A 14,351-nucleotide genomic window follows, 5' to 3' on the forward strand; every position below is an offset into this window, starting at 1 on the left:
CATCATTAGTGGTGATGATCTCAGTGTTGCAGGGAATGTAAGCGCTGACTCACTACCAGTAATCATTACTGGTAAACTCAGTATCGCATATGTGCAAGCTCACCTTTTAATTGGTGAAGCAGGTCCTAGTTTGTTTGTCACCTGCCTTATGAGATGAAGTGACTCATCAAGCATGTTGCTAATTTTTACGCCTGAGAGTGTGAGCGTTTGTGCGCATTATGGCTGTATTAAAAGCACATTAGAAAGGTACTGGAAAGGTTAATGAAGTTTTGAGTAGAGAAATAACCTTGAGCTCCCAGGACCCATACATCAGCTCTGTGAGCCATGAAACAGGAAATGAAGACAGAGACAGGAAAGAGTTGCTGAGTCAGCTACATCAGTCATCGCCTCCTTCGTTATCATAGTAATGGACTTCATTTTGCCTGCCCAGGGGTCCTGTCATCATTTTAAGGAGTTTAAAAGCTTAGATTAAGCTGAAAATGCCAGAGAGGAAATATGTTATTACCTCAACCTTTGTTGTATGTCTACGTTCATTACATTGTTAATTTTGTTTGCAGGATGCTGTTTAGTTTCATTCTAATGATGAGTATCAAGTAAAATATAGTAAAATAGTGTGTTTAATTGGCATACATAGCTGTAAAAAAGATAGTAAATGTCTTTGTTTATTGTAATTTTACAATTGCTTCAGTGGGCTGCACAGTGACTCAGTTGGTAGCACTATTGCCTTGCAACAAGAAAGTCCTTGGTTCAAATCCCGGCCTGAGGTCTTTCTGCATGGGTACTCCCGCTTCCTCCCATAGTCCAAAATCATGACTGGTAGGTTAATTGGTCCCTTTATAGGTATGAATGTGTGTCTCTGTGTTGCCCTGTGATGTGATGTACCGCTTTGTGCCCAATGACTGCTGGAGATAGGGGTTGTTAAAAGGAATCCATGTTATTTAGGTAGAAGAGTACAGAAAATGCAGTGACTGTGAAGTACTTTGAGTCACCTAAAGAAATCGGATCAGATTGTTGCAAAAGTGGTATGTATAAATTATCAAATGTCTGTATGAATATCTTCTGCGCCTGAGTGAAAAAAAAAAAAATTAAATTTGAAATTCTAACAGTTGTTATTCAGACCTAGCCTTGTGGTGGGGTCTATCTTAACATTTACAATAAGGAATTTATTGTGGTACACTGATGTAAGTTCACACACAGAATAGAAGTGAATGAAAAGCAAAAATGTGTAAAAAAAAAAATGCATTTATAATTTTGCCTTTCCCTAAATCTTTGTCTGTTTCTTCTAAAACCTGACCAGGGTTCTGGTTTTAAGACAAGAATTCAAAGTTGTATTTTCTAGCCTTCCTGCTGTAAGTGGTCATTAATTATATATGTAGGGAAAAGAGGCGGCATTACACTCTGGGAGTGGTTGATATACAACAAGGTTTTAGTAGTAAATGGCCAGAGATTCATTTGTTTTTCAACAAATGCTAAATTGTTTACAACAAATTATTAGTTCTTAAGAAGTGCAAAAAAGTAAACATCTGAATCCCTGATAAAAGAGGGGACCATAAGGACAAAATAGTTGTAATCCTTGGTGGCTGATATAAAGAAACAAGTTTTAAATGGATTTGTTGGCTTTAGTAAACACTATGCTGGACAAGTGGCTGCTAACACATTCTGACATGACTGATGAAGCAGTTTCTTTCTTTCTGATGGAATTTCAGTAATAATTAGTCAGAGGAGCAATCCAAATGGGCTGTGTAGTTGTCTTGCAATCATAAGGTTGAGGGTTCGATTCCAGCTTCCCCCTGTCACATGTACACGGGGCCCTAAGTGCAAGGCACTTAACCCCAAGTTGCCTGCTGATCTGCGTATCAGTGTATGAATGTGTGCGATTGGGTGTAGAGCACTTTGAGCAGTCAGTATGACTGGGAAAGTGCTCTATAAGTTCAGTCCATTTACCATAATTCAATAACTCTTGGCAGTTGTGTGTAAATCCTTACAGCTGCTCCCTTATTCAGGGAATGCTACAGTAAGTCATTACAGCTAGCCCACAGACTTGGAAGAGTTTTAACACGGGCCATCCTGATGCAACTGGGATTCAAACCGGGTTCTCTATTGTGTACTTAGCGCGCTACAACACAGACGGACTGTTGGAAGGATATGCAGTCATAGTCCACAAATTAGAGTACTATTAAAATGTTGATTTATTTCAGTAACTCAATTCACTAAACAAAACACATTATATAGCTTAGAAACACACAGACCCATGTTGTCAAGCATTTATTTCTATTAATTATGATAATTTCCCACGAGTCTATCTCCTGTTGTTTTCGGATGAGAGGCCAATGTGATACACCCTGGACAGGTTGCTAGTCCATCACAAGACAACACAGTTAGACACAGGACAAACACACACACACACACACACACACACACACACACACACACACACACACACACACACACACACACACACACACAAACCTAAGGGCATTTTAGAGAGACCAATTGACCTGACAAACTTTAAATAAAAAAAACAGACGTGTGATATTTTGTTTTATAAAGTATAACATATGTTACATACTGACTTCACAGTTGTTATGTCCAATTTAAAAAAAAATCCTAATTACAGCTAAATATGAGTTAACGTTATAAACTGTCTTTAGTATATTGTAGTTGCAATCAGCATGGCTAGTGCAGCTTGGATTATTTAAACAAGAAGACTCGATGTGTATTCCCTAGAGAAAGTAGATCCTCACCTTAACTCTGAGATTTCCACAAGCCTTGAGCATTTCTAAATCTACCATACTCCTTGACAGACAGAGCCTAAAGGCTCAAGGGAATAAAACAGAACCATTTTGCGGTATAGCTCCCAAAAGTCATACATTAGCTCCTGTTATCGGCTTTAAGTCTTGCTCTCTTGCAGCTGCAGTGAACCCTACATATTTTCTGAGAGGTTGTAAAAACAAAAGTCTCCTTTTAAATAGTTTCTTACAACTCTGTTTCTTTTGACCTAACTTTTAAATGCCTCCCTTATATAAAAATAGTTTTGAGTGTTCTCTTTAATTTTGTGTGAAGGCATGCAAAGCAGCATTCCCCATCAATACTATTACTGTCTCCAAAATAATGTAAAGTATGCAAACCTTTAATAACTGCATTCAGGACCATGGACAAAAGATTACTTGCTGTTCTGCTGGCTGTAGTGCAGTGATCAGGCTAGACAGAATGAACTCATCTAGTCTGAAGAAAAGAAATCCAGCAAAGACTTTAGGGATTTATTGTTTTTTGGTTCTTTTGGTCCGGAGTACAATGGCTCCAGGAGTATTACATGAAGAAGCACAGAGAGTACTGGGAATAGGCCTTGTTTCATCCTCCATTATACCCTTGTCTACCAGTGTGCAGCTTGTAGAATGCAAAGCCTCATTTGAAGTAGGGCAAATGAATTTAGAAGCGAGGGGAAGATGATTCTCATGGGACTATTTAAGCCAGAGTTTGTTTAATTTTAGACTCGTCTTTTATGGTAGCCAGTTTGTAGACAGATGATTTGCAGAAGTGTGTATCTGTCAGGTAACATAGAAATTATCAATATCCAACCTTGAATACTGAAATACTAAATATGAACAGATCTGACCTTGTATATCCAATGTTTGTCTCTCTCTATCATGTCAGTGGATCTTTCAGAACAAACATCCCACAAAAAGCAGCTAAATTAAGGGAGAAGGTGGGTTTTGGAAGTACTGTCAGGAACTATGGCAGCATGTTCCTCCTATACCTTTCAGGTTATCTTCTAATGTCTATTACCTATGGTATTATTTTGACCACACAGGGAGTCAAAATAGAACATTTTCTCTTTGTATCGCTTTTTTTTGCATTAATTGAAAACATGGCGTGCTTAAGATGTATTTTTATATGTAGTTTATGTCTTCTGCATTTTTCTATTCCAGCGTGTGGTTCAGTAGCTGGTGGAGTGGAGGATGAGGGTGAGGCAGACGCAGGCTGGATTGAGGGCGCCGCCATTCTCTTGTCTGTAGTGTGTGTAGTTCTGGTGACAGCCTTCAACGACTGGTCGAAGGAAAAGCAGTTCCGGGGACTGCAGAGCCGCATTGAGCAGGAGCAGAAGTTTCAGGTGGTCCGTGGTGGCCAGGTCATTCAGCTGCCTGTGGCTGACATTGTGGTAGGGGACATCGCCCAGATCAAATATGGTAAGTGTGAGATGATTGCAAGTTTTAATAATTTAACACATTTATTCTTTGCTTTGAATCTTAACGGAAGGCAAGAACTCTAATTTTCAAACATATTTTGCCTGTTGTTTAAAAAGCTGAAAATAGAGTCCATCTCACATTTCTGGAACAACGTCCACTTTATAAAGTCCAATTTACAGATTTAACTTTGAGTTTATTAGTGAATTAGTAATAGATTGATCCATAGAGAGAGCAAAACATTTTTACTTAATCTCTAGTTCGATTGTGTGCAAACAATATGCTATGGCCGTAGTCATTAGAATGTGTTTTTTTTCCCCGCAGGTGATCTACTTCCTGCTGATGGAGTGTTGATCCAGGGCAATGACTTGAAAATTGATGAGTCATCACTGACTGGAGAGTCTGATCACGTCAAGAAGGCTGCTGACAAGGACCCCATGCTGTTGTCTGGTATGATGGTCACTTACACTGTCTGGACCTAGGTTTTATATAGTATGCATAACAGACATTTGTTCTTAATTTTGTTTGTCGAAGAAAATAGAAGATCATTTTGTGTGTGTGTGTGTGTCTGTGTGCATGTATGTATGTATGTATATATATATATATATATATATATATATATATATATATATATATATATATATATATATATATATATATATTAGATAATATATTAGTCATTTACATATATATATACATTATATATATAATATATAAAAATACATTAATCTATATAATATAATAATATATCTACATATATCATATATATTATATCTACTTATAGTATATATTCTTATACATTATTGTGAGTCTATTATATTATATTAATCTCTCGTATCTTATATGTCTCTTGTCATTCTCTAAATTAAACTCTAAAAACATCTCAGGAGTCACATTTTAACCCTCTTTGAGTTGCCTTGTTATATTTGTTGATGATAGGGTTATCTTTAAATAATCCCTTATTATCCTACAAAGAAAACCACACAAACACAAGTTTGGACTCTTCTGCAGAACGAGGGCAGACCAGCCAAACAGAGAACCACGCTCCCTGACAGTCTGGCTCATCTGCCCCGAACCACCTCTTTCTCTCTGCCTTTATTATCAACTTCAAAGAAGGGACAGGAGAGGTCAAAAGTTTACAACATGGGGGTTTGCACACAAATAGGGGAGCAAGTTTGTTTGGGGGTGGTGATCAGTCACCTGTGAGATGCACAGCTGGATTAGGCAAGACATTCCTTATCTGGGAGAACCATTTGTTCTCCCCTGTCTGAAGTTAAAACAATAGAACATTCTTGCAAGCCAGCTCTTGAAACAGAGTAAATGCCTGTAACTTAATGACAATAAAATGATTACATTCACATTTCTCTAGCAGTTGAAGGGATTTTAGTATCTCCAGATTTCTAAATATTAAAGACAAGGCAAGGCAAAGTTATTTATATAGCACATTTCAGTACAGAGACAATGCAAAGTGCTTTACATGATTAAAATATAGGAAAATAAAACAGAATAAAAGCAAGAAGGAATAGAATGTTGAAACAAAAAATAACATTAAAAACAGTAAAACATGTTAACTAGAACAGTCAAAGGCAATTCTAAACAAATTATTCATTTATGTAAAAAGTGTGGAACTTTTTTGCAATTTAATTTAAATTTTGTTCTAATTTTATTTCCATAACCTTTGTTATGATGGTTGTGTCATTGCAACTGCAACTGCTATTTTCTTTTCTTTTTTCTTCTTTTTTTTAATGTGTGTTCTTGTCATTTAAGCGTGATTAAACATGCTGCTTTTAATATGGCTATAAAAAAGCTTGTTGCTATATTTATTTTTACTTTTTTATTATTTGAAGATTGGGGTGCGTCACCCCGGTTGGGACACAGAAGGGGGTGCGCAGCTAAAAAAGTTTAGGAACCGCTGCTCTAGAGCAAACTGCTGTGAAATGAGTTTATGGCCTAATATTATCCTGAAACATAAACCTATAGCTGAATTTCATATATCCAGATTAAATTAAAGGGATTTTGTTTTTTTTCTGTTTGTAGTAACATTATATATATAAATATATATTATATGTGCACTTATTGTCTTAATCATTAGATTTCTTGGTTTCTGTTGGCCAGCTTAAAGCTTAATCTTTCTCCAAAATTATTTCTGTAGGACAGAAGTGAAAAGACTGTTTATGTTACTCCAAAACCAAGATCATACTGCAGTCTCCCTTATGTTGTAATAGTAGTATGTCCCGGGTCAATGTTTTTTTTAAACTGATCTTCAGCGTGCTTATCGAGGACAAAACCTTTACAATACCAAGCTTCCTCTCTTGGCTTCGTGATGCAGTGAAATCATTTGGACCTTGTCAGAGGAGCAGTCCAAATCATGTTTTCATTTCCAATCTTGACTTTGTGAATGATGTTCTTTGAATCATCTGACCAAAGCTCTGTTTACTAAGCTTTCATCTGGTCATTTAGATATTCTCTGGGACTCTTAAGGGAGGCCTGGACATTTGCCTCCTACCGTGGTGTTCTTCGTCCCAGCTTCCTTTGGATTATTAACAAGCTCCTCTTATAATTGTAGGTGGAATCCTCACCTTTCTCATCATCATTTTTAAACCGTGGGACAAGATCTTGCATGGAGCTCCAAAGAAAGGCAATTGTGGTTCATTTAAAAAAAAATAATTCTTCTATTGCCTTGACAAATTACCAAGAGGCATCTCTGTCTCACCAAGCTTATTGCTTAGCCCAGTAGCCCATTCCAGCCTTGTGATGAATTGTCTCTGACATCCTTTCACAGCTCCTTGCTCATGGTGGTGGTGAGCCTGGTATATAAGGTGTGGTTTTTGTACGCATTACAAATTAAAAACTGTGGTATCTGTGGAAGTCAGAATTCTGGCTGGGTCATGATGGATCAATGCCTTGTTTCACTCAATGACATGCCATTTCTAATTTTTATGTAATTTTGGTAGATATTTTTTTGGTTTATGTTTTCTCTTTCCATTTTAATTAATCTATAGAGGTAGAAACTGTTCTACTGTATGTGGGAAATCACCACACGATCAACCAATTATTCCCCCACTGTACATATTCAGGTATTTATTAGGCTTAAATTGGGGCTGAAATATGTTTTTTCTGATATCAAATTAGATTTAAGTCAAAGTCAAGTCTTTTCCCTTAAAAAGGAGGAAACAAACAGTTTTTTTTGTGTGTCTGGTTTAGCACAGTAGAATAAGATGTAAAAGGTGTTGGAAACAGCCAAAAAATAGTGATGTTTTATTCTTGACCTCCACCTTAGTAGTATACTTCCAGTTGGTTGGTGAAGATTCTCAGTCATCCAGGTCATGATCAATCCAAAGTAAAAGGTTTAAAAAATAAAACAACTGCACTTCTATTCTGAAGCTGAAGACGTTTTGCTTCCCATCCGGGAATGTCTAGAGCAGTGTGGAGTTCCAAGCTTTATAGACCTCCTGACGAGGCCTCGTTAGAGCTTAGATTCACATGTAGATTCACCTGGAACTGATCGCCCCTCACAATGGAGAGTCGTTAGGCTCATTGTTAGCCTGGCTCACAGGAGAAATCTTGTGATCGCATACATGGAAGTGTGAAATGTGAAACCAATCACCTTTTGCTGTGTTGTACGTTTTTGATTCCTCCTCCTCCTCCTCCTCTGTTTAAAGTTGTTTTTCTCGCTTTACGTAAATGGTTTAATCTGCCCTGGTAGTCAAGCCATTTACGTAAAGCGAGAAAAAACAACTTTAAACAGAGGAGGTGGTTTTAGGTTTCAACTATTGATAAATACAATATAGTACAACAGCCTTTATTTTAATGGTATTCAAGATATAATGTAAAACATTCTTATCTATGGATAGATAAAACAAATAATGAGAAAATGAAATAAAAAATATGAAAGCAGGAATATCTATGTGGGCTAATCTAGTATCACGTTAGACTTTTAGTTTGAAAAATTAGACGTGTGCCTTTTTGCTGGCTTCTTTAATTAGCCTCAGATTGACCCACATCATCTTAGTCTCGCAAAGGTTAATGAGTAAGTGTGTGTGTGTGTGTGTGTGTGTGTGTGTGTGTGTGTGTGTGTGTGTGTGTGTGTGTGAATACAGTGTGTGTAAATGTGCTACCACTCCACAGAAGTTAATGTAGTTTGCAGTTGACACATATCTGTATTTGGCACACTTTTGCTTTGAAACGTTAAAAGTGGATTAGCCATTTTAATAAAAAGACATTTAACATTTTTTGCTTCATATCTTTTTGTGAAGCAGAAAGTTTCTTTAATGATTTACTGTAACAGTACTGATTAAACATTAGTAAAACTTTTATTCCCTAGAAGCTTTTAAAACTTACATACACTTGTTAATGAGGTCGAAGTGGGATACTGCGTTGAAAACCTTTCAGTAGTGACATTTCTTTAATGAAAAGTGCTGAAGGCTGTTTGCTTGGCCCTTAAAACTGTAAGACTCTTAGTGATAAGATGTGAGTACATTCCTTAATTTGAAGTTTCAAATATAATCCATGGCTTAAGGGATACAAATAGAAGTTTAAGAAAGTCTTTGTTCTCTTAGATTTTTCCTGTTCTTACTTTTTTATCAGACTTAAATGTTATAATATCAGACAAAACCTGACCTTTTGATTAAAAAAAATTCCAAACAAACATTGCCCTTTGTGAAAAAAGAAGTTCCTTCCCAAACCTAATAGCTGGTTGTTCCATTCTCAGCAACAACTGCCATGAATCATTCACTGGGAGGACTTCTAGTCCTCTTTTACGCAGAATTGTTTTAATGCAGCAACATCACAGGGTTTTTGAACTTGAATGGCCCGTTTAAGGTCCATGCAACACATCTCATTTAGGTCTGAACTTTGACTAAGCCACTCAAAAACCTTTATTTTTTTGTGTTTTTTGCTGGAGATTCTCCTTCAAGATTCTCTAGAGAGCATCATTCGGGGTATTTTGGTTGTTATTTTTTTACGTGAGTCTGACCATGGGTTTGAGTTGCCCTTCAGAAATGTATTTTTAACCCTTTCCAGACTCCTAGTAGTCAATATTGTTTTACTTATTTTCAGTCAGGGCAAAAATATATATAAACTTTTAGCCTACTTCTTGTTATTAGTGTTATAATAATTAAGTCATCTCTTGATTTACAGCCCTGGTAGTAATTAGGCCTGGGTGTGGCAAGTGAGGTAGAATATAATCACAGTTGATTCATGCTTTAACAATAGGCACAATTACTTAACAAGCCGGTCTGGACAGCTTTTTTCACTTGATAAAGGAAATTCCTTTTTCAAAAGCTTCATTCTCTGTTTACTCAGGGTATCTTTGTTTAAAAATTAGCTTGATGATTTAAAACTCTTAAGAGTGATAACAAAAATAACAGTAGAAGAAACCTGTAAGGTAGGGAATACTTTCCATAGCACTGTAGATAATCACATTGAAAGTATACATCTAAGTGCCATGTTGTTGATTACTGTGCTATGCTTCCTTCAGGGACCCATGTTATGGAGGGGTCAGGACGCATGTTGGTGACTGCAGTTGGTGTCAACTCACAGACTGGAATCATCTTTACTCTTCTTGGGGCGGGTGTTGAGGAAGAGGAAAAAAAAGAGAAGAAAGGTAAAATCATTATATCCCTAAATATTAATCATTCTAAGGCTTTGTTTGTATTTTGAATTTAGTAGCAGTATTACTCAGACGCATATCCTTGAAAATGAACTTTCGTCATTCCATTACCGTATGAATGGAAAGTCTGTGTAGCTCATTGTGTAATGTAAGTGTTTTTAACAAGTATCTGAAAAGTTTTAACCACTAAGGTTTAAACACGGGTGTTTGTGTATTTGTGCGATACACTGCACTACAGTCAGATGAATATGTGTTCATACTATATGAGATGACTGTTGGTGGTACAGTTGTGAGCTGAAGTATCCAGGTTTTGTGGGTTCAGGTGCATCATTGTCCTTACTCTCTTATTGTTCCAAATTTGCCTTGAAGGAGGGACATTAGAAGATGGACATCAGAACACAGGTAGAGTATCACCCTTCTCTGACCGCTGGGAGTTATACTTTATCATTCTGACCTGTGGGTCCTGGTAAATCCCTCTGATTATTCACACCTTTCCTGGAGCCAAGCGCTACTCTTCTAGTTTATTTCCTCACTTAAAAAGAAATATTTCATAATCACAAGACCACGTGTTTTTTAAGTGTTGACAGTTGACACATTTAATAATGCATAACCCTTTGCTGCTATAACAAGCTTTGCACTCATCAGACTAACTAGCTCACATCCAGTTTCCGTCCTCTCTGAACAGGCTCTCAGGCTCATCTCATTGCTTTGTTTCAAAACAATGACATGAGTGTGACAGCCTTGCAGGTGTACAGGACATGTACCGGCAGCAGAATGCAGAGTAGACAGCAGAACTCGCATTTTTAATCTGTAGCCTGCAGATTTGAACATGTTGCCTCTATTCTTGTTTAGCAGAAACCATAATGGCTTGCATGGAAGCTGTCTGCTTTGAAGCTTTTTACGATTACGGCTTTCTCAAACTAAACATGTCAGCAAATTTAAAAACTAACATCCCTTGAGATTTTTCTGATCTGAAAAATGTCTTTGCTTCACTTGGCATGTAATTAAAGCTCTTTGGCAACATTTTATTTCAGTTTAGTCTTCTAGCTTTCATTTGCTGTTAAAGCTGTTTTAAGCTGAATGATCCCTTTAATTATAAAACTGGTAAACAAATAATTACTTTTGACAATTAAATAAATTAACAAACTGAGACCAAAAATATAGTTTATTTAGTGTTTTTCTGCTAACAGTGAAATCTTGACATAAGGAGTAGAAGGACTTTAGAAGAACAAAATTATTTAATAACACAGTTATTGAACGCCCACTATATTTCTTTTCCAGTAGGAATCATAGTTCATTCTTTTTGACAAATAAAGCATATTCTGTTACTTGGTTAGTTATGCTTATTTTTTGGTTTATTTACTTCACATTGGAGATTTTAAGTTTAAATATGATTATTTGTTTATTATGCAGCAAATGGAATTATGATTTTTGATGCTTATAGACATTACATGAATAACATGGTTTGTATAAACTTGAATCAAAAGTAAATAAAAAAACGACTATGTAATCATTTAAATGTAGTTTGAGACATTTAATATAATTATATTATTTACTGCATCCACTAATGTTTACTATTACAGTGGCAGTTAATGTAGTTTTTTACCACCTTAGATAGTGTTAGATACTGTTTTCCACATTACATTTAGATTTCATGCTTCACATCTGTTTACTGTTACACTGTTTTTTTTTAATCTAAAAATGCTACTTCTACTAGATAATAGTAGTTGGCTATAAATGATAAAATATTGCATTTACAAATAAATATGTTTATGCTTCACACTAATCATTAAGTCTGCATATTATTCTGAATCTCTGTAATGTGCTATAACCATGTTATTTCTGTTCACTGTCTTGTGTGTGCACATGGTTGGGCGTGTGTGTGTGTGTGTGTCTGTATTTTGGTTCATAAACGTTGAATTTTCATTGCTACTGCCTAGACTGCTCCCATCCCCCTATCCACCCCATTGCAACAATAGCCACGGATGGGGCTGCAGGCATTAATGCCCCAGGCACTGCCAGCCTAATTAATGGTAGGTTAAAAAAAATGTCTGATCTCTAATCGCTTTCTGTTGTGACGTTTGACTTGTCCTCTTTTCTTCTTCATCCTCCGACTGCCTCCTGTCATGGATGCCTACTTTCTGCCTTTAGTTATTTAGGACCTCTCTGTGTCCATGCTGTCAGTGCATGCCTGATTTAGTTGTAGAAACTAGTGTTGTGTTATTGTTCTTGTCCCCTTGTTCCTTCAGTTTCTATGTATGACATTGGAAACAGATTATTTCATCTATCGTTATGAATAAAAATAAATAAATAAATGAAAACATTGGAAACATTTTAATCCTGGCCATCCGTAATGAGATTGAGATACAGATAATTGTGTTAATTTAGATCTCTGTTTGTGTTTTTAAAAACAAGACAATATGGAGTTTCATAGTTCTTCTGTAGAGTCATCTCTGCAAAAGATGACTTTACATCTTCTGTAGAGATGGGAGTCATGTAGTGCAGATCCTCTGTTCTCTGTCACCAGAACAAAATGCAGAAACACCATTTAATGTTGGGTTGATGTTTCTCACGTCTGTATTCTTGGAGGGCTCCTCCAACATGTTTTTACTAAAGATTGGAGAGGTGTCATTTAAACAGTAATGGTTACCTATAGCTGTTCTGGCCTGAAAAGCAACAAATCTCTATTTTCAGCTTTATTGACATTACCGAAAGATGGCTTGATGTGCAAGTTATGATAAAAATTAGCCCAATCTGGCATACCAGCCCTCTGTTCTACCTGAATTACCTTCTTAGAGATGTTTAGGTTGAACAGATTGAGTTACACTATGATCATCCTACTATAAAAACATCCAAACACTGCAGACTAAAAATTCTTTGTTTAATCTTTGCATCTCTATTAATCAACCCGCAAGTTGGTTGGTTTTCAATTTAACTGTAATTAGAGTCCCTCCTTTAAAGCATACCCCAACAACATAATAAACTCACTGTCCCCAAACATGCCCCTTTTGAAATGCCCCCAGATGTTCTTGCGTAACTTCATCATATGGGAGGCTTTTCCTTCATGCCTTATTTCTCTCTCTGTTGTGTTCACATTTCCAGTATGGCTTCTCCCGAGTGTGATTTTGCATGTGTTTTCTGAACTTTCCTTTGCATGCTGTCTGCCATTTGTATATACTTATGTATGTGCTGTACATTCCCTCACCGTCTTCAGTGCAATGCTTTTTCTACTGGTTCTCTTATACATCATCTAATAATATATTACTTTGACTCATGGTATATAATGTATGTTAAATTAACACTTTCCATAATACTAAACTTTTACACTTAATAAACAGGTGCATCTTAATAAGTTAGGATTTCACAAAAAAAAGTTTTTATTTTTATTTTTTAGTTCAAAAAGTGAAACTCATATAGGTCAATTACACAAAGAGTGATATATTTAAAGTGCTTGTTTCTGTTCATCTTGGTTAATGGGACTTAGCGTTAAGGAAAAACCAAAATGAAGCTACTCAGAAAATTATAATTTTGCAAAAGACAGAAAAAAATATTAATTACAAAATGTACTAATATGACCCATAACTTGACAGATGTCTAGCAATGACCCATACCTTCCACACGCAGGGCAAGCCACCAAAGGTTATTGCTGAAGAAGCTGGTCTAAACATATCATTGGAAAGTTGAGTAGAAGGAAAAAGTTGTTGTGGAAGAAAGTATACAGTCGAGAGGGATTGGCTTGAGAGGATTGTAAAAGTGGACATATCATGTAAAATCCTCTTTTTTTAGCACTTGGAGTCTCCAGGAATGCAGAAATCTTTAACGTAGCCTGACCAGGGGCTGCATAGATATCTTTATATTCTGTTTGGATCATGTTTTGCAATACATTCAGTTTTCTCTGTTCTCTTTTATGTTTTTTGAACAATAACGTCACACTATTTGCTGTGGAGCTACTAAACAAGGTCATGGAGTCCCACCTAACCGATTTCCCAAATCCTCCATTTTATTTCTCCCAGCGATTTTGTTGTTTAAGCTCAAGAATGCCAAAGCTTCAAGTGTATAAGTCAGCAATATTCAGCTGTTGGGTGTATTAACCCAGGCAATTCATTACACCATCTCCAAGTATACTACATAATTGGCCAAAAGGGTAAAAGAGGGGCTCTGGGTTCACAATGATGAGAAATTCAAACCAAGGCGTTGCAGTTCTGCTTATTATATAGATCACATCTGAATGATTTAAATGTGAAAAGGAAGGGTTTAAAAACATGATATGTCCCCGTTAAGCAAAAAGTAAATTTAGGAATATGGGAAAGTTTTGTAAAGTATGGAATTTATCTTTAGTCTGTGGTTAAAAAGTCACCATGCACAGATGTTCACTGGAAATATCCTACAACTGTCAGATTGCTCACTACCAGGACATTTAGAAGCACTACATGCTCCCTTCTGCTGTCAAGCTTTGAGAAGATCCAGGTCAGCTGTGGTTTATGCCCCCACTGCTAAAAGTACCTTGATAAAAAGACATTGGTGCAGGAGCTAGGAGTTTGTCCTGTAACCAGTGG

At 36.4% G+C, this 14,351-nt stretch overlaps 1 protein-coding gene across 17 annotated transcripts in view; it reads left to right on the top strand.

The window, feature by feature from the left end:
• atp2b2 (ATPase plasma membrane Ca2+ transporting 2) overlaps nt 1–14,351 on the top strand; it is a 164,067-nt gene that overhangs the window by 101,362 nt on the left and 48,354 nt on the right. For 13 of the 17 annotated variants that reach the window (XR_002428548.2, XR_004933596.1, XR_002428549.2 and 10 more), the window contains 5 exons: nt 3,930–4,187; nt 4,509–4,634; nt 9,664–9,789; nt 10,165–10,197; nt 11,736–11,828. Coding sequence is in view for 12 of the 17 variants with exons in the window: in XM_021319887.2 (XP_021175562.2) it covers nt 3,930–4,187; nt 4,509–4,634; nt 9,664–9,789; nt 10,165–10,197; nt 11,736–11,828 (636 nt within the window). In the remaining 5 variants the exon portion in view is untranslated. The remainder of the gene's footprint in view (nt 1–3,929; nt 4,188–4,508; nt 4,635–9,663; nt 9,790–10,164; nt 10,198–11,735; nt 11,829–14,351) is intronic. The other 4 variants (XR_004933595.1, XM_036152176.1, XR_004933597.1 and 1 more) reach the window with 2 other exon arrangements.

The sequence above is a fragment of the Fundulus heteroclitus genome, chromosome 20 (genome assembly GCF_011125445.2).
Source record: "Fundulus heteroclitus isolate FHET01 chromosome 20, MU-UCD_Fhet_4.1, whole genome shotgun sequence".
Lineage (NCBI taxonomy): Eukaryota > Metazoa > Chordata > Actinopteri > Cyprinodontiformes > Fundulidae > Fundulus > Fundulus heteroclitus.